Below are 21,683 nucleotides of genomic sequence, written 5' to 3' on the forward strand. Positions count from 1 at the left end.
TCTTAGATATGTTAAATTTGACGGTATAGTTTTTGTCACCATAACTTACTTTTTGAGGAGTGTCTTTTCCTTTTCTAAGACCATGCAAATATTCTTACCGTAATAGCTTAGTATGTGCTGAGCTAAAATCTCCTTTTTTAAATGTCAGTTACAATTTGCATGTGTCACCCTTTGCTTACAGTTTCGTTCCAAAAACTGTTTGATAGTTTTTGGATGAGGATTTATTGACTATACCGTTAATCTTCCGGTTGATTTTCTATTTACGTTTAATAATAACAACAACAAGAAAACGGTATGAAAAATTATGCAATATGAGATTCTTCATATACGTAGCCATGTTCTGGAATTACACTACTTCCAGGAATGGGTTGCACAATAGAATTCTCTGGCTTAGCCATATCAGCCACAATTTTCGCGACAAACGATTTGAGTGTTTCCTGGCGTTGTTCTGCTGTCTGTAACACTTCTTCGTGATTGGCTTCTAAATCACAATCGTATTCCGTAACACATTCATTTGTGATAAGACAGAAAGCAAAAACTCGCATGCTGCATTGTCTAGCGACAAGAACTTCGTGTACTGTTGACATTCCTTAAAAAAACAAAAGGATTATTCTCATCAAGCTGAAGCTTAATAGCAAAAAAGTACCAGTGACGAGTATCCAATGGAAATTGCGGATGTCGTATGCGATCAACTAGTGAAAATGTGTGAATACAGACTGGAAAAGCAAGCTATTTAATATTAACCACTGTTCTAATTAATTACTCTTACTTCTGGACGAATCTCTAGCATTTTTACTTGGGAGGGGGGGAGAGGGGTCCATATCTGGATATTCAAGGGGCATAAACTATATGATACTTTTTTCTCTTTTTTTGGGGGGGGGGGCAACTTTCCACCTCGACCCCCTTCCCCCGAAACGGTGCCCCTGACTTCTACTAACAATTCAATGCAGCGCCAAACCACCTTAGGCCCACAAAGCTACACACGCTCCTCCTCCAGCCCAATCTATTTGAAGCTCCCCCCTACCAAGGAGTCCCATCTTCCTTTTAATCCTTTCTTATGGCCTCTTCCTACCCATTCAATGCCCATTTCACTTCCTGAAGCTATTGATTTGCAAAATGAAGAATATACCAATTGCTACCAATAATACCAATTACGGAGCACAATCATTTGAATTTAGTGCTAAAAATCACTACTCCGAAATGACTTTCATTAGTAGCTCAGATTTGCTTTCCGAGTCTAGCCAATTCTTGGATTTTTGCAAACATCGGTATGGCAGCTCACCATTAGTGAACAAAATCAGTAACAACTTGAGACAAAACTTCCCGAAGATCGAAGCACACTTGAATCTGTATAAATGGAGAGCCTACTGCATTTCTACAAAGCCCCCTTCCCCTCTCTTTAAACTTTATAAGTAAAGAGCTATAGTACCTTTGTCATTCGTGTTCATTCAAAAATCATTAGTATAATCGGAGGGACGAATGTGTGGTCCTGAGGACTGAAACCCTTCACCATTGTAAATATAGACATGTTTTGTCTCACTTGACGCGTGGTAGTTCCAGGATCATTGCCGGAATAGTCAAGAGTGAACAAACAAGTGTCCTGAGCTAAAGCACAACAAGTACTAATTTCAAAATGATATTAAATCCTTCATTAAAATCAATGATAAAGATAAAAAAAATCCCCCGTAGTAATGTCTATGAATTTGGTGGAAACGCTTAATTAATATAACTTAAAAATAAAGAGAGGGGAAAATTCAGATGTGAAGCATGGTCATGAATACATAAAAAAAAACTAATAAACTTTCAAGAAAACTAATATACCGAAAATTCATAATTTCAATATAATATCTCACAAATCTTTTTCTCAAAATGAACACAATTATTGTACCTCTTGTTTTATCATCTAAATTATTCCGGGCTTCTACAACACCGCTGAAAGGTTCATATCCAGTGAAAAATGATGTTTTGAGGTTTGACGTCCCAAATTACAAATACAGACCTCAAATTACAATATAAGCATCCTAATTCAAAAGCAATAACCAACAGTATAAACAAAACACTGTATGTAGCCTACATTTTTTACAATAATTCTTAATTCCCGCTAGAATTAGAATCCCAGGACTCACGAGCTTCTTTATTACAAGATGAGCAATAAAATATGGGAATCCAAAATTAAAAAACACTAAGCATATACATCGTAAACGGTCCTTGATTTTCACAAAAGTACTCGAGTTACTAAAAGTGTTGGACTAAAATTTACCAGTTTAATAAAACTTTAAGAAACATTGATTGGTAATACTTGAAGCAATTTCACGCTAAGCAATGAGTAATCAAGCAATTATCGCTTTCAAAGTTAAAACGGCAAAATTTACAACGAATAAGGTATGCGTTACCACCCACGTAAAGCCCCCTCAAAACTAGATCGTCATTTGAGCTGTAAAAGGAACGGTATTAAGTGTACTAACTATAATGTTTTTGGACAATTATATTTTTCGACCTAAAAAGACAACATTTAAATAGATTTACCGTTTATAAAAAAATCGTTAAAAGCCATTCCTCTTATAAGTATTGGCTAAACAAAAACGTCAATCTAGTAATCTATTTAGTTTTCAGTATAGTGCAAATTACATCCTAGCCTTGTGTGGATTTGAAGGATGTGTACCACAACCACAATTTTTTGTTGCAATTATTGTTTTAAGTTCTACTTCATTGTTCATGGTAATTTGTGTTCATTTTAGGTTAATTTCTTTCATAGTGAATTAAATAAAAAAAAGTTTTTCAACTGAAAGTAAGGAGCAACAAATAAACTTAAAACGAACAGAAATTATCCCGTATATGAAGAAGTTTTTCCGTTCTCAATACCTTAAAATGTGTAGCAATTTTAAAAAAGCTTCCTATTCTAACTAAACGGCCCTTGTGTTTCAGGAGTAGTTCTTAAGAAAATGGAACAAACAGTCAAACTTTAGTTTCAAAATGAATATATTGAGGAAGGGGGCAACCCCTTCAAATACAGAATAATTTTTGTTTGTTTTGAGTTTTAATTTTGCTCCTCACTTTCAGTTGAAAAAAAATTGTTTTCTGTTCAAATTTAATTTCTGATCGTTTTTCAAATAATTCCGGTAAATCTGGCTCAACCTCCATGAAAAATTCCCTCCCTTCACGGGAAACTCCTCCGTGGAAAGTTCCTCCCATGTAAAATTCACCCCCCAGTAAAATTCTCTCGGGCAATTCCATCCTCGCTGAAAATTCCCCCCCTTCGCCGCAAAATTTCTTGCAGAAGATTTAGCCTAAAAAATCCACTTTACCATACTTTCACATACTTTCATTTGAAAAAGATTCCCAGAAATCCAAACAGTGAAAACTTCCCCTGGACAATTCCCCCGGAAAAATCTCCACACGCAATACTGAGTAGGCAAAGAGAAAGTATGACAAAAAAATAATTTCGAAGAGAAATTCTGCCAAATCCCTCCAGTGTAAAGTTTCGTCTGGAAATTATACCCCCGGAAATATCCCTCCACGCAGAAAATTATCCACATGGTAACCCACTCCAAGGACAAAATCCCCCCTAAAATGTCTGTATACTTCCCAATAACAAAGACTACACGTAAAAAAGGGCAAATTTTATAAATTAAGGACCCATCCCCAGGGAATGGGGGAGCGTGTCATCTCTAGATTTCGGGGGAAAAGGGCGTGGGAGGGGGCTAGTTATCCTCCAATCTTTTTGGTCACTTAAACAACACTAGAACTTTTGATTTCCGTTTAAAATGAGTCCTCTTCCGATATTCTAGGACCATTAGTTCGATACAATTACCGCTGGGGGAAAAAAAAACTAACAAAAAACAAATAAACACGCATCCGTGATCTTTCTTCTGACAAAAAATACAAAATTCCACATTTCTGCAGATAGGAGCTTGACACATCTACAATAGGGTTCTCTGATACGCTGAATCTGATGGTGTGATTCTCATTAAGATTATTTGAGTTTCAAGTGTTGTTTCGTCCCTCTTCCAAAAATCAGGAAAGTTCTCTCAGGATCCTAGCCTTTTATGGGTAACACAAAGCTTGATGAATGTAATATATCTAGGAATCATCATAATAAGCCGATTCTTTTGATTTATTTATTGACATCAAAATTCCGTTTCGGTTACTATTGAGCCGTGTCACTCTTTACTTACTGTTCTTTACCATGAACTGTTTGATTTCTAATTAAGTTTGGTATCTTACGTAATCTAAATTATCATCTTTTAAGTTTTCTTTTTACTTTTGACGAAAAGACACTATTATTTTAATTATACATCATGATAAAAGCGTAATATTTCCCATCAATATACTCAACAAATTTAAAATTCTCGGTAAGGAAGTTGCGACATTTATATCCTATGTATGCTCCTAAAATTCTATTTTATTATTTTATTTACTCGCTCAAGAAATAAATCTTCCGATACATAAGGTTCTATTTACAGTAACCCCAGGGGCTGGGGGAGCGTATCGTCTCTAGATTTTGGGGGAAAAGGACGTGGGAGGGGGGTTAGTTACCCTCCAGTCTTTTTGGTTACTTAAAAGGGACTAGAACTTTTAATTCCGTTCAAAATGAGTCCTCTTCCAATATTCTAGGACCATTAGTTCAAGCATCTACAAAATTCTTCATGGCTTTGATATAACTATTTGAAGATCAAATGAAAAAAAAAAACAATAGACAAGTACGTTACCAACAGAATCAATTCCCATGAGTCTAAGGAATCGGAGCTCAGCAATTGTTTCATAGTTGGGTCCTCCAACCATAACGTGAACACCTTCCCTTACTGTATCAGAAATACCCATGTCAATTGCTATTCGCTTGGCTTTTTCTCGGTAATGGGTGTCATACGTCTTATTCATTGGGAAAAATCGAGGCCCAAATCTAAAAATGAGAAAATGTTTACGTGGCTGCTGAATCTAAGGCTTCTACTACTCCTACTACTACTACTACTACTACTACTACTACTACTACTGCTACTACTACTACTAGTACTACTACTACTACTAACAACTCACTTTAGCACCAAGCTGCCCAAGGCAACACAGCTGCGCATACTCTTCCTCTTTCAAAATCTATTCAAAGCTTCCCTCCTTACACCCACCAAAAAGTACATATTTTCTTTAAATCCTTTCTTACAATCCCTGCCCACCCCATTTGGGGACCACCTGTCTTTCACTTGGAACTAAATAGATGGCCAGAAAGGATGATATTTGGCAATCTATAATCCTTCATCCACAAAAAGGGCCCTAGCTATTTCAGGCTTTCTCTAATAATTGTCCAAGAAAGTGAGATAGAACCACATTTTATGTAAAACTTACTGTTTGAAATTAACCCAGTAAAAACAGGTACCCAATGGTCCGTAGATAATTCCTCTGAAAAAAATCCAACAGATCTTTTTTATAACTTGTGGTTAGCTCCATTTTGCTACAAGGAATCTGAGAAACTGCAAATGAGGGCTGACCACCCCTGTCCCAAAGAAGGAGCATCTTATTCTCCTCCCTGGTAGCCAGCACAAAATTATAAACAACATGTGCATAAATTTAAGAAGTTAAAATAAATCAGAACTCTCACAATTATATCACAAAAATATCATTTTACACCACAAAATGGCAGAAAGAGCCACTTTGCTGCAGCGTGGTTACTTCCGATTCATAAAAAGAGCACTAGAGCTTTCGATTTCAATTTCAATCAATCCTTTTCTGATATTCTAGTGTCACTGGCTTAATGCGATTACCCCTAAAAACAAACAGAAAAAAAAACACAAACGAAAATACACACATCCTTGACCACCCTTCTCCGCTGGTCATGTTAATTTATTTTGACGGGCAGTCAAAAAGACGATAGAATACGTTTGATTGGTATTAAGGTTTATATTCCCTATTCGGTTGCTGGTGTGCAAGTTCCCTACGGTCCAACAGTTTTAATATTTGAATGTAGTACGATACTTTTTCTACTATTCGATAGCTAATATTCAGCTTTATTCGTCCACCAAAAAACATTTTTGAAAATTGCTTTTTCAATTTATTAATATAAAAAATACGTAAAAAAATCGGATGATTGTTGAAAAAGGAAAAAAAAATCTTATGATTTTGAGAAGTTTTAGATCATTCTTTAATAAAAAGTTTATACAATGTCACTGCTCTGACTCAGTGAGTAAATGTATCTGAATCCAATAAATTTAATGTAATAAGTATTTTGTAGTATTGGTGCAGGCTACAGCTGTAGGCTTGTCGCAAAATCACATGTTTCATGGGGAACGTGAACCTTAACAAATGGAAAATTCTGGCTGATACCAATGCAATTCTTATTGCAATGAATAGGTGTAATGGTAATAAATTAAAGTACTTTAACTCTGCTAATGCGTAGGATTATTTTCTTTAAAATTAAAATGACCTCGTTTTGTTTGGATTCTAAGACAAATGGTGGAGGGGCAAATAAGGAGCCTAGGTCTCATAAATAACGAAGTTTTTGATTGTCTTTTTTTCCCGGGGAAAGAGCTCCCGGTAGGTACAAAGCTATGAAACATTCTTTATCTTATGAATCAATATTATGAAATTCTTGTTTTTTGTATAGTCCCCCTTTCCTCTGAAATGGCAATTATTCAATTGTTAAGACTAACGCAATGTCACCAAATCCTAGTGGTATTTCTTAAACGAATTTTATTCTCAAAGATGAGTATAAAAGCTAACCTTTCCTCATGTTTTCCTGCAAGAGGGAAAATGTCTATTAACCATTGCAGATTTGCAACGGTGTGGCATTAGCGTCGCCAGAAAATTCTTTCTGGAGGGGGGTAGGTGCAACTATGTGTGTTTTACTAAAGTTTTAATGGGAATATCCTCATTTTCCTATTTGCTATATTTGTTTATTGTCTGCTTGTTTTAGGGGGAGAGGATATTACCCTATGACCCCCTTCCAGTATCCATGAGTGAGGCTTTACCTGGATATTAAATCTTAAAACACTTAGAAGTAACCAGAAGTACTGGAAGTTGCTGCCCTATAACCTTTTGTTATCTAAGTCTGCTGCGTTCAGCGCAGCAGAACGCAGTCTTTACTTAAACCTCTGTCTTTACTTAAAATTGATCCTTTCAAAAAATTCTTCAAATACTGGTGAAAAATTCCTATAAATTCATATTTAAATAGCAAAATCTATAAAGGTTCTCCAATTTTATAATTTCTTTCGCAATTACTCGTTAAGCCTTAGTGTTGAGAATTTTGATGTATCAAGGACAGTACACATAAAATCAGATCGTAGGAGTTGGTTAAGTGGCAAGCTACACAATCATATACCCATATCTTAAAAATTAGGAAAAAACTGGGAATTAAATTTATAATGGGAAAAGAAACTTCTTTATGTAGTTTTACAGTTTCAGACAGTAGCACGTGGCAAGTTAAAAAAAAACAGAAATAAACATGGATATAATATCAGCAAAAAAAATACTTGGCATCATACCATGCAAGAAGATGTAGCTTTCTTTTGAAGGTGTAGTCATGCTTGGAATAAATAGATTGTTAGTATTAGAATTCTCGTGGAAAGAATGTTACCAAATTTAACTAATTAATTTTTCCTTTTTAGTTTTCACAGCTAAACATGGCAGCATTGACGAAAATATGATACTGCCCAAGTAATTTTAAACAACTAAAAGCAAAAATTTGAAATAGTTGGGGTTTTTAGGTATGAATTAAAATAAGATTGGTCCGACCTTACGCTTATTTTGACGTTTTATCCTGATGTCCTTAAAAATGTTAAGACATTTTTAAATGTTTTTATAAGTTTAAAAGTGCAAAACATTTAGTTTGATGTCCTGAATACTAAAGAAGGCAAAAAGAAGCTATTCAAGAAGACCTATTTTGTAAATTGAAGAACAGTTACTTATACCAAAAGTCAAAAATCAAGTTAAAAGAATATTAAAACTGACCTTTCATCATGTTTCCCCACAAGAGGGGAATTTCCTATTAACCCTTGGAGGTTTACGTGGTCTTTAATTATCATAATATCACCAGTTTTGTATGAAGGGTTTAGTCCCCCAGCTGCACAAGTGATAACTATTTGTCTAACACCTAGGAGCTTCATCACTCGAACTGGCATAGAACACTGAAAAATAGAATACAAGACTAAAATACACTGCAGCCCAATTCTTTACTGATAATACTGCACAGGTAAGTGAAGCTATCCTATTTATTGATCTTCTGGTTACGGGTAATCAATTCTTCACGATAATTTTTTCCAAGTCTAAGTGACTTATTTTTCTTAATATTAATTTTCAAGCCTGCTCTCACACCCTGAAATCTTAGACCCTTTATAAAATCATTCATTTAGCTAAAATCTTCATCTAGAACACTCAAACCATCAACATAATTTAAGTCTAGGGGAGTTTCAGCTTCCTATTTCCCTCTACACTCTCCATTAGCCTTTGCTGTATTCCTTAGGACAAAATCCATCAAAGTCCACTTAGCTAGATGTCAAACTAAAGTTACGTTCACGATTTTACTGTGTTCATAGAATATATTTGATATAGAGACAAATTTCGAAAAAAAACAATAGGTAAATCATTCTAAAAATATAAGAAATTATAGGAATATTTCAGTGAGGGTGGGGAGAGGGTTATAATCACCTCTCCTTTGCTGTTTGGAAGTTTCATCGCTAAGTATAATAGCACGGAATGAAAGCAAATACCGTAAAAAATCAGTTTATCATCAACCATGTTGCTATGTGGACTTTAAGGATTTCTAATGCAATAACCATCTTCCTTAAATAGAAAAAAAAATTATTGCTCATCGTCATTGTCAAGTTGAATAGGTCTAATGCTAATTGGCAATATTTACTCCTTTGGGCTTTTTATATGTATTTTCCCCATTTAAGGGCATTGAGTCTAAATCAGAAAGCAAATGATGTTGTTACGTCAAATACTTTTGTAATAAAATGAAATAAAGAAAGTCTCCGGGTATAAGTTAATACACATAGGAATGTTGTTTCTTTTCTCCCCCTTTTTATCTCCTTTTTTAATTATCTGTTTTTTTTGTTGTTTATTCTTTCCCATAGAAACGAATATTTGGTAATCTATGGGCAAAAGATAATGTGTTGCTTAAGCTTTTATTTTGGCATATATGCCAATATACGCCAAATTTTCGCTGTACATTTAAGAATATGAATGATGAGCAATCTAGGTTACATCAAGTCAAGAAAAAGGTGTGGACAACACACCATCAAGTTCCACACCATCAAGGTGTGGAACGGTCGATGGTGACTTAGAAGCACAGTTTATATAATTATATAAACTGTGCTTAGAAGGAACAACACAATTTCGTCAGCATTTACTGGATATCCTTCCCCTCTCCTGCTAAGAAATTGTGAAGGGAAGAGCCCTGGAAGATCGATTGCTGATGGCCCGAAGCAATAATTGTTTGATAAATTGTCCGTAACACACTATTTTAGCAACAAAACTAAAGCACGAGAAGCACCCACTTTCCGCCACTTTGTGCACATCTCAGAACGCCAAGTATGCCATACTCTTTCGAAAAGCTTGGAATAGTTTCACAACGCTTGGTTCACTTCCGCTACGCTTGCCACCCGGCACCGTCTCGCTAAACCGTATGCATAATAAATTTCGTTGCTAGAACCTTGAAACTGGTCTGTAGCGTTTCGAAAGGTTGGCAAAGAAGTTTTTTTTGCATATTAAATATAATTTTTCTACTTCTGAAAGAGTGCATTTAAAATCTAAATATGTAAACTATTCCAAGCACACTGGGATTTTTTTTTTTTGAGACAAGAAAATTACTACAAGATAAAAATTAACAGACAGAAAATATATCACCAAATCTAGCAACAAGTCCCAAGAAGAGGTACCGTAGTCCTGCCAGGGAGTAAACACAAATTACCAGCCATAAGGGATATCCTTCATATAGGTGGTGCCGTCCCCTCATTGCAATGACTGGTATGCCATCTAATAAGCCAATGACTAGATCCCCTGCATGACCAGGCACAGTTGATGGGGGGAAGTGAGGTATTTCTTCGTATGGTATCACAGTGCCATCTAATATAATATCTGCCAGGCTTCCTTAAAAAAGATTTTCATTTCTGTTTCCTAGGTCAAACAGAAGAAAGCTATTCAGGAATAGACAAGAGAAATATATAAAAAATGATGTGTAAATTGCAACTTTAAAACATTAAATTAGATGAAAATGGTGAAACCGGGCATTTAGATGAAAGGGATGAAGATTTAGGCCTGATCCCTCTAGAAATTATAGAAACACGTTCCTCTTCTTAAAAAGCAAAGCGGCCCTCGAATGATAAAGTGCTTGAAATAACAGTCAAGAGAAAACAGTTGTGTTTACCCGAAGATTAAACTTTATAATGAGATGCAAGGTTATACTCAAAGTTCCCTACTGGTCAAGACTGTTGTGCTCTACTTTTTGCTACGGTGGTTGTCACTCCTGAAACCTCTGCTGCTAGATTTAAATAGGTCTTTTTTACAAGCGCGGTTCTTCTAGTATAGCAAGGGGAGCTGCAAAAAGGTGCCTTTTTTGGGAAGTAATTTTATATATAATGCATAACAAGGTGTTTTGCTCCTTAAGAAAACAAGTGCATTGTTCCGTAGTAGTTATGACTACTAGGTTTTGAGAAACTAAGATTTTCAAAAGGTAGGATTCAAATCTGCAACAGTTGTGACAACGGCTTTGTGTCTTAGCGCCTATGGCTGTCACTTAGGAATATTACTGAATTTACGTCGAATACTGAAAAGCACTGAACTGAAAAGAACTGAGAACAACGCATAGACCGGTTATTATAACAAAGATACGTGGCTTCGATTGCGCTCCCAATATTGATAAAATATTGTTGACAGTCTGTTGAAACCCTACAGCTAGAGGTAAACAACTAAAAAACAATCAGTGATTTAGCTAGGGGGGACTGTCCCTGGGCGCAGCCTCTGAGGGGACGTGTTTAGTTTTTAATTATATTGGGGTAATAATGCGGGGGGAGATAGGTTATGACGTTGTCTTGGAGAAAATTGGCATTGTCCCCAGGTGCTCTGGTGACTTCACTTCAAAATGCAAGTGTTTGAAAATCACTGGATATCTGATATGAATATTTATAATGCAATTAAATTGAAACTAAAATTTCTCTGCAGGTAATGGTTGAATTCGTATTTTATTTCCAAATTATTTTAGTTCACAATTCAGTCTGCACAAAGTAGGTCTAGGCTATCTTAGGAATTTTTTTGGAAGCTCAGGTAAGATAGTTGAAATTAATTCGGTAGGTCTACTGTGGGTAGGATTCTGTGTTACTCCCCCTCCCCCTGCACTTAAAATTACCTAGAAAGAAAATTATATAGGAGTTTTAAATTAACCAAATTTATAAACCTTAGATGGCTTTAAAAACTTTCCTTTTGTACACTAGCTCCAGTTTTTACTTTTATAAGTTTCCCATACTAAATAATAATAATAATAATTTTATTTCAACCTTTCATACAAATACAGTGTAAATGCTCGAAGGATTAATAAAAATAAAAGAAAAAAAGAACAAAAAAATCACACAACGCTACAAAACAAAATTAAACTGCGATAACTATGGAAGAGAGGAAAACAAACAAATCAAAATCACGACTCTTTACTGTCATACTCTTTACTATAAATATCAATTTGTTTAAACCTCTGGCTTCAAAGAGAAAAAATCAATAAAGTATGACTGCGAAATTTCTATAAAAATGGTAGTGTTTGGCAATCGACTTCTCAGAAAAAAATTATACTATCACTCGTTGGATCATTGGACCATTTAAAAAAATGTCTACTTCATAGAACAGTAATTTCTGAAAAATTCTAATAAATGCTGTTTTCAATATAGAAACCTTTTAAGTAGCTTCCATTTTCCTCTAAATCTATTAGAACATCATCAGATTAGATGCCGCGCCAAAAAAGGGGGAGATAGGGGTAAACAATAACCTAAGTCTAGCCTATTTTTATTCTTTGCACATTAAAAAAAGGAAAAGAAAAATAGTAGCATAATTATGTCAAACAACTAACAAAAAATAATGTCGTAAATACGTGGGTTGACAAAGACATGGCACAAATAATATCCAAACATTAAATCTGACTTTGTATGCAAAGTCAGTGTCCGTAATTTTCAGCCCACCACGCTAAGCTGTTGGAAATTCTTTAACAATCTGAATTAGAGGGTTTCTGAGCATTACAAGAAAGAATACGTTTTTTTTGTATCTAAAAGCAATTTCTTGTCATTTCTTGCTGAATAATAAGATTAACAGACGCAAAGATTTTGTTTTCAATACTTGAATCTTATAAATAGATTTTCATTCCAAGCCGCAAATTATTTTTGTTCAGTTCAAGTTTTAATACGATTGATCTGCAAGGGTTCTGGTATAATAAGTGGCCAATTTGACCACTGATGCTCGCCACATTATTATGTTGTATTTAGTAAGGTAACATGGACCGTTTAATTTGGTGAATTTTTTATACCTAGCCCTGAGCCACAAATGACGCCTATCCTCGGTCTTAGTTGCGACTTCTCATGGATATAATTGCTCATCTGCTCAATAATTTCAAATGAATATCCAGAAGATAAAAAGTTGAATTTTTCGCCATTCCGAATATCAGAAAGCTCCTCTTCCTTCTTGATATTTGCAACTCCGTTTTCTGTTGCGTGAGAGATCATACAGCTATTGTCACTGAAAAATGAGGTCAAATTGACAGTTTGTGATCGACAGAATAAAGCAAAAAAAAAGAAAAAACAACAAAAAAAAACAACGGCAAAATGAGTTCAATTGAGGCTTAGTATTATTTGCCAATTAGATATTTCCAAATACAAAGTGAATGTTCTTGATAAATTTGAAATAGTGTAGCAAAATTCCAAGTTGTGCCTAAATAATTGTTTTTAGTCATTATTAGGCTTAAGGTGATTTCCTTTAAGTTTTACCAGTTATAGCGTGCAATACAATGCAAAGGTGAAAAAACATGTTTCGTTAAAGTAACTTTTGGTAATAATCGTTTGAGAAAATTCATGAACTCATCCCTTTTTATGAATTCAAACTCAACTTTTATAGTACCATCTATGATTTTTATTTTATTTGCGATGCATCAACCATATAATTACCATGATAGACAATATACACAATAATTAATAATAATGATCATCTGCAAATAAGACATGGCTTTATTCAGTTCTTCTTCTGTAATTCAGCTCAAAATGTTAAGATTAAAGAATTTTAATCTAAGGAGTGAAATACAAATTTATTATCAAAATCTATTAAAATTATCTTATTATCATAATTATATCTTATTATCGAAATTCTAACCTAACCTGATCATCATCAAACCATGCATTAAATTGAAAAACTTGACTGGCAACGCTAACTAAATCCAAGGAGAATTAAACTGCTATTTCGGACACTAACCGGTAAATGTCGACACTCTCAGCTATTTCGGACACTCACCGGTAAATGTCGACACTCTCCAATTTGTGAACATTCACGGTAATATATATATGTTACAACGAAAGAGAAAAATATGGCAAATGTTGACATTGACCGGTGAATGTCTGAAATTCCTTTTTCTATGGTTGGATTCAATCAGTTTTGCTATACAGCTTTCTCAGTCTTGTGCACAGCTTTATAGTAAAAGTTAAAGTTAGGTTAGGTTAAATCAGGTTACAAATCTCAGAAATGGGTTAAAAGCCTAACCCAACCTAACCTAACCTGTCACCATCAAACCTTGAATAAAACTAAAAAGCTGACTAAAGCCAAGGAGAAAAAAATTAATTTCGGACATTCACCGGTGAATTTCGATATTCTCTAATTTAGGTCTTCCAAATAGCATATATAACAAAGAAAAAACATATATAGCACCAACAAAATAAGCTGCAGTATTTTTTTTGTTTCTGCGGTTTTGTTGCTTCTGCGTCGATTAAACTCTTTAACTATTTACCCCTCGATACTCTTAAAATGTAAATGGTGAGCAGAATGTTTTGTTTAAAATGAATGATGACATGCTCCCTAAAGACTTTCTCAAGATACAAAATACATATATATATATATATATATATATATATATATATATATATATATATATATATATATATATATATATATATATATATTATATCAGAGGCAACGCTATAGCTTTGCCTATAGTAAAGGCCATACGGCTCCAATGTTTTATTATTATTTATTATTTTTTTTATCCAGAGGCACTTCATATGGAAGGGGTCATCGTAGAAGCTTCAAAGGGGGCTCTTTCGATTGGAAATCGAGAGTCCTAGTTCCCTTTTAATAGTCAAAAATGATTGGAGGGCAACTAGCCCCCCCCCCACGCCCATCATTCCCCCAAACACATCCAATCAAAATTTTGAGGTAGCCATTTTGTTCAGCGTAGTTTATTTCCAGACGGAAAATATATTTTTGAGGAGGATACTCTCCCACAACCCTCAGGGGAAGGGTTTTAAGTTATGCCCTGGGGGTATATAAGGTTTTTATAGAAGGCGTTGTCGTAGAAACTTCAAAACAGGCTCATTCGATTGGAAATTAAAGGGCTAGTGCCCTTTTAATAGTCGAAAGTGATTGGAGTGCAAATAGCCCCCCCCCCTGACGCCCATCATTTCCCCAAACACATCCAATCAAAATTTTGAGATAGCCATTTTGTTCAGCGTAGTTTATTTCCAGATAGAAAATATATTTTTGAGGAGGATACTCCCCCACAACCCTCAGGGCAAGGGTTTTAAGTTATGCCCTGGGGGTATATAAGATTTTTATAGAAGGCGTTGTCGTAGAAACTTCAAAAAAGGCTCATTCGATTGGGAATTCAAAGGGCTAATGCCCTTTTTAATAGTCAAAAGTGAATTGAGGGCAACTAACCCGCCTCTCACGCCAACCTTTTCCCAAAACACATCCAATCAAAATTTTGAGACAGCCATTTTATTAAACGTAGTTTTAAGTTCTGGAAATTAGGTCTTTGAGGATGACAACTCCCCCACAGCCCTCAGGGCAAGAGTTGTAATTTAAGGATTCTCCGAATCCTTCCTATTATTTCTTATGGAAGGGATGCACGTATAAACTTTGGAGAGGTCTCATTTGACTGAAAATTGAAAGTTCTTGTTCACTTTTTAAGAGTCAACAAAGATTGGAGGGTGGCTAGCCCCCCCCCCCCTCCTCCACGCCCTAAATGCATCAGGTAAAAATTTTGAGATATATATTTTGTTAAAATAGTTCAAAGTTCTGTTAACAAAAAACTCCGGTGTCGACACAGCCCACCAGGGCCCAGCGGTAGACGTTTTAAGTTATGCCCTGGGGCATAACTTATTAAAGGGGGTTTTTAGCTTATGAGAAGGGGTTATGTACGGGAAGTACACATAGGAAATATATTATAATTATCCAATTATAAGGTTAAAATACATACTCTGAGATAGATGTAAAATTGCTTTGGCACACAAAATCCTATCAAGGTCAATTCCAGACAGTCGTGATCCCTTTGTGTCAGCAAGTGAAATGGTCTAAACTCCCTTATTGGAGCTATTTTTTCAATCCATTGATTGTTGTCAATTGCTGTCCTCAAGTTATGCAAGCTGTCTATTGTTCATATATAAGGTTTTTATCAAAGAGGTAATTGTATAAACTTTGATAAAAGCCTCATTCGATTTAAATTGAAAGTTCTAGATCCGTTTTTTGAAGTCAAGAATAATCGGACAGTAAGTACCCCCCCCCCCATGCCATAAAAACTTGAAACTTTTTGTAATCAAAAACAAACAAAAATTAATTAAAAAAAACTTTCAGAAAATTATTTTTTTCAAAGAAATTTAATGGCATTTTTAAACTTATGATCAGGAGATACAATTACATGTTAAAATTCAAACTCAAAACGACCAGAAATTACTATTAAAGAATAAATGAAACCCAAAACGAACAGAAATTAAATAAACAATCATAGCAAAAAACATACAACAGGTAATGATACAAATGAATAAATAGATCTTAAAGCGAGTAATGCTTAGATTGAATATGAAAATCAAGCTTAAAACGAAAATAAATATTTTGCTATTAAAGTAAAATGAAACTTAAAACGAACAGAAATTAAATAACAATCAATGCGAACAAACCTACAATATATATTAATGTAGATGAACAAATAATTCTTAAAACGACTGAAACTTAAACTGAATATGCAAATCAAGTTTGAATAGAATAAAAATAACTATAAACAAGAGTTTGGGTATCGTCTCACTGGAGAAGCCTAAAACCTACTGCGTCATTGTTGCTTTACTGAAAACGAATTATATTTCAAATGTTTTCTTTTGTACTTAATATTGAAAATAAATATTAAAATTACAGTAAAATTTTGAACTGATGAGCTTTTAGCAATTAATATCATTATACATCAAATATTCAGTTTAATTTATTAGTTTTTTTCAAGATTAGTCAAGACAAATATAGTTTCACTACAAAAAAAATTTGGATACTGCCCCCTTCTTTAACTGTAAAAACCAAAGCCTTCTGCCTCATTGGTGCTTCACTGAAAAACGAATTATTCGTATATTACAAATTTATTATTTTCCAGTTCTTACAGCATTGAAAATGAAAATAAAATTACAATGAAAGAAAAATCTTGAACTGATGGATCTTTCAACAATTAATATCATTATATATCTAATATTCAATTTGATTTTGTTTATACTTCCCAAGACTGTTCAAGACTCATATAGTTTTGCCATTTTTTTTAACTCTGCTATTTTTACTAACTAATCGTGTTGGTTTGTTATATTCTATGGTTTCAAGGCATTTCTATTTGAGCGGAAAACTGCACCTCAAACTTTGTGCAACATGCATTTTCTTGCATGAAAAACCAAAATATAATAAAATGTCAAGTTTCCGAGTGTTCCACCACTCGCAAGCAAGTGCCATTGGTATTTTTGAATCCGTATGGTCAATTTAGGGGGTGGAGGGTAGGCTAATTCTCGTAGCAGCCCCATTCCGTCGTGGTATGATTCACACTTTCAACACCTGGCGTCCGGACTATCATATAATCTACCAAGCGTACAACTACCCCAAATCAGTATCAATAAACAGATGAAACCCAAAACGAACAAATATTAAAATAAATATTAGAGTCAAAATTAAAAACGAGCAAAAATTAATATGAGTAGAGTTCAAAACCCCTATGCTTTCTAAAATCGAGAATATAATTTGCATTTTAATGAAAAAAAAATTCAAATGAGTTTACTGAAAAAAAATGTGCATTGTCAATTGAATATGCATATACTGATATTTATTACCTAAAATCTTAATTAATTAAAGAATTGTTTTCAGTAAAGCGCCAATGACGCAGTAGGTTTTAGGCTTCTGCAGTGAGGCGATACCCAAACTCTTGTTTGTAGTTTTTTTTTATCCGATTCAAACTTGCTTTGCATATTCAATTTAAGTTTCAGCCGTTTTAAGATTTATTTATTCATTTAAATTAATTTATATTGTATGTTTGTACCCATTGATTGTTATTTAATTTCTGTTCGTTAAGTTTCATTTATACTTTAATAGCAAAATATTTGTTTTCAGTTTAAGCTTGATTTTCATATTAAATCGAAGTATTACTCTCTTTGATATCTATTTATTCATTTATAGTATTACTTTTTGTAAGTTTTTTGCTATGATTGTTTATTTAATTTCTGTTCGTTTAGGGTTTAATTTATTCTTTAAAAGTAATTGCTGGTCGTTTTGAGTTTGAATTTTAACAGGTACCTGTATCTCCTGAGGTTAAGTTTAAAATGGCCTTTACTTTTCTTTGAAAAACCTATTTTTCGGAAAGTTTTTTTTTTAATTAATATATATTAAAAAGGGCACAATGCCTTTCGATTTCCAATCGAATGAGTACTTTTGGAAACGACAACGCTTTCTATAAACACCTTATATGCCCCCGGGCATAAATTACAACCCTTACCCTAAGGTCATTCTCAAAGACCTAATTTCCAGAACTTTCTACAACGTGGAACAAAATGACTCTGAAAATTTTGATTGGATGTGTTTGGAGGAATAGGGAGCGTGAAAGGGAGGTTAGTTGCGCTCCAATCACTTTTGACTATTACCAAGGGCAGTAGCCCTCTCAATTTCGAATTGAATGAGCCCCTTTTGAAGTTTTACTACAACTGTATCTATAAAATCTAATATGCCCCCAGGGCATAAACTATAACCTTTGCCCTTGCGGCTCTCGGGGATTTGTCATCCTTAAATACATAATTTCCAGAACTTTCAACTATGTTGAACCAAATGGCTATCTCCTAACTTTGAATGAATGTTTTTGGGGAAATGGTGGGGGTAAGAGGGAGCTTAATTACTCTCCACTCACTTTTGACTATTAAAAAGGGTAATTTCAATTTCCAACCAAATAAGCCCTTATTGAAATTTCTATAACAACTTTCGATATAAACTTCAATGCCCCCAGGGCACATCTTACAACCCTTGCTCTGAGGGCTCAGGGTTATCATCCTAAAAGACCTAATTTCCAGAATTTTCAACTACGTTGAACAACATGGATATCTCAAAATTTTTATTGGATAGGTTTGTGAAAATGATGGGCGTGAGAGGGGCGTTAGTCGCTATCCAATCGCTTTCAACTATTAAAAAAAGCAATAGCCCTTTCAATTTCCAATTGAATGACCTCTATTGAAGTTTCTACGATAACGCTTTCAATAAAATTTTATATGCCCCCAGGGCATAACTTACCACTCTTGCCCTGAGGGCTGTCGGGGGAGGGGTTGTGATCCTTAAGGACCTAATTTCCAAAACTTTCAACTACGATGAATAGAATGGTTATCTACAACTTTTGATTGGATGTGTTTGGGGAAAAGGTGGGCGTGAGAGGGGGGGGGGGGGTAGTTGCCCTCAAATTAATTTCGATTATTAAAAAAGTTACTAGCCCTTTGAATATCCAATCAAATGAACCCTTTTTCAAGTTTCTACAACAAAGATTTCAATAAAAAACATCATATGCCCACAGGGCATAAATTAAAATCCCTGCACTGAGGGTTGTGGGGGATTGTCTAGGGGAAAGTTGGGCGTGAGAGGGGGGTTAGTTGCGTTCAAATCACTTTCGACTATTAAAAAGGGTACTAGCCCTTTGAATTTCAAATCGAATGAGATTTTTCAGTTTTCTACGACAGTTTTCCCTTTTTCAAGTTTCTACGACAAAGATTTCAGTAAAAAACCTTATCTCTATGTGTATTTGTGTGCATTATCTCTATGTGTATCGTCTCTATGTGTGTGTCGTCTCTGTATGTGTGTCGTCTCCGTGTTTTTGTCGTCTCTGTGTGTGTGTCGTTTCTGTTTGTGTGTGTCGTCTTTGTGGGTGCATCATCTCAAAATTTTGATTGGGTGTGTTTTGGAAAATGATGGGCGTGAGAGGGGCGTTAGTCGCTATCCAATCACTTTCAACTATTAAAAAAGACACTAGCCCTTTCAGTTTCCAAATGAATTAGCTCTTTTGAAGTTTCTACGATAGCGCTTTCAATAAAAACTTTATATGCCCCAGGGCATAACTTACAACCCTTGCACCGAGGAGTCTGAGGGGGTTATCAAGTTGTACCCTGGGGACATATAAAGTTTTCATAGAAGGTGTTGTCGTAGAAACTTCAAAAGAGGCTCATTCGATTGGAAATTCAAAGGGTTGGTACCCTTTTCAATAGTCAAAAGTGATTGGACGGCAACTAGCCCCCCCCCCACATCCATCATTCCCCCATACACATCCGATACAATTTTTAGAGAACCATCTTGTTCAGCGTAGTATATTTTCCAAGGGAAAACATATTTTGAGGACTACAATCCCCCCCAGGGCAAGGGTTTTAAGCTATGCCAAGGGGACATATAAGGTTTTTATTGAAATCTTTGTCGTAGAAACTTGAAGAAGGGCTTATTCGATTTGAAATTAAAAGGGCTAGTGCCCTTTTTAATATTCAAAAAGTGATTTGAGAGCAACAACCCCCCTAACCTAACCTAACATAAACCAGAGACGACACACACAGAGACGAGACACACACAGAGACGACAAACACACAGTGACGACACACACACACACAGACGACACACACACAGAGAAGAAACACACACACATAGAGACGACACACACAGATAGACGACAGACACACAGAGACGACACACCCACAGAGACGACACACACACAGAGACGACACACACACAGAGACGACACACACATAGAGACGACACACACATAGAGACAACACACATATAGAGACAACATGCATAGAGATAATGCACACAGATACAAATAAAGATAAGGTTTTTACTGTAGAAATTTGAAATGGTTTTTGTCGTAGAAACTTGAAAAAAGGCTCATTCGATTTGAAATTCAAAGGGCTAGTACCGTTTTTAATAGTCGAAAGTGATTTGAGGGTAACAAACCCCTCTCTCACGCCCAAATTTCCCCCACACAATCCCCCACAACCCTCAGTGTAAGGATCATAAGTTATGCCCTGTGGGCATATGAGGTTTTTTTTATTGAAATCTTTGTCGTAGAAACTTGAAAAAGGGCTCATTCAATTGGAAATTCAAAGGGCTAGTAATCTTTTTAATAGTCAAAAGTAATTTGAGGGCAACTACCCCCCCCCTCCCATGCCAACATTTTCCCCAAACACATCCAATCCAAATTTTTAGATAACCATTTTATTCAACGTAGTTGAAAATTTTGGAAATTAGGTCCTTTAGGATGACAACCCCTCCCCCTACAAATCTCAGGGCAAGGGACGTAAGTTATGGCCTGGGGGCAAATAAAATTTTATTGAAAGAATTGTCGTAGAAACTTCAAAAGAGCTCATTCGATTGGAAATTGAAAGGGCTAGTAGCCTTTTTAATAGTCAAAAGTAATTTGAAGGCAACTACCCCCCCCCTCTCACGCCCACCTTTTGCCCAAACACATTCAATCAAAATTTTTAAATAACCATTTTATTTAACGTAGGTGAAAGTTTTGGAAATTAGGTCCTTAAAGAGGACAACCCCTCCCCCCACAGATCTCAGAGCAAGGGACGTAAGTTATGCCCTGGGGGTATATAAAATTTTATTGAAAGCATTGTCGTAGAAACTTCAAAGAGCTCATTCAATTGGAAATTGAAAGGGCTATTGCCTTTTTTAACAGTTGAAAGCGATTGGATAGCGACTAACGCCCCTCTCACGCCCACCGTTTTCCCAAATACATCCAATAAAAATTTTTAGATATCCATGTTGTTCAACGTAGTTGAAAGTTCTGGAAATTAGGTCTTTTAGGATGATAACCCTCAGCCCTCGGTGCAAGGGTTGTAAGGTATGCCCTGGGGGCATTAAAGTTTATATCAAAAGTTGCTATAGAAATTTCAAAAAGGGGTCATTTGATTGGAAATTGAAATTACCCTTTTTAATAGTCAAAAGTGAGTGGAGAGTAATTAAGCACACTCTTACGCCCACCATTTCCCCAAAAACATTCAATCAAAGTTCAGAGCTAGCCATTTGGTTCAACATAGTTGAAAGTTCTAGAAATTATGTATTTAAGGATGACAAACCCCCCGAGAGCCGCAAGGGCAAAGGTTATTGTTTATGCCCTGGGGGCATATTAGATTTTATAGATAGAGTTGTAGTAAAACTTCAAAAGGGGCTCATTCAATTCGAAATTGAGATGGCTAGTGCCCTTTCTA

At 35.2% G+C, this 21,683-nt stretch overlaps 1 protein-coding gene across 2 annotated transcripts in view; it reads right to left on the minus strand.

Moving 5' to 3' along the window:
* Positions 1-237: 237 nt before the first annotated feature.
* LOC148947091 (purine nucleoside phosphorylase-like) overlaps positions 238-21,683 on the minus strand; it is a 35,704-nt gene continuing 14,258 nt past the window's right edge. For both annotated transcript variants that reach the window (XM_089097255.1, XM_089097256.1), the window contains exons 2-6: positions 12,488-12,696; positions 9,896-10,074; positions 7,936-8,111; positions 4,710-4,900; positions 238-589 (exon numbers count right to left, since the gene is read on the minus strand). In XM_089097255.1, coding sequence (XP_088953381.1) covers positions 303-589; positions 4,710-4,900; positions 7,936-8,111; positions 9,896-10,074; positions 12,488-12,696 — 1,042 coding nt within the window. In that variant the 3' untranslated portion in view covers positions 238-302. The remainder of the gene's footprint in view (positions 590-4,709; positions 4,901-7,935; positions 8,112-9,895; positions 10,075-12,487; positions 12,697-21,683) is intronic.

Source organism: Artemia sp. Qi Xiang Cuo, chromosome 11, assembly GCF_049724085.1.
Source record: "Artemia sp. Qi Xiang Cuo chromosome 11, ASM4972408v1, whole genome shotgun sequence".
NCBI lineage: Eukaryota > Metazoa > Arthropoda > Branchiopoda > Anostraca > Artemiidae > Artemia > Artemia sp. Qi Xiang Cuo.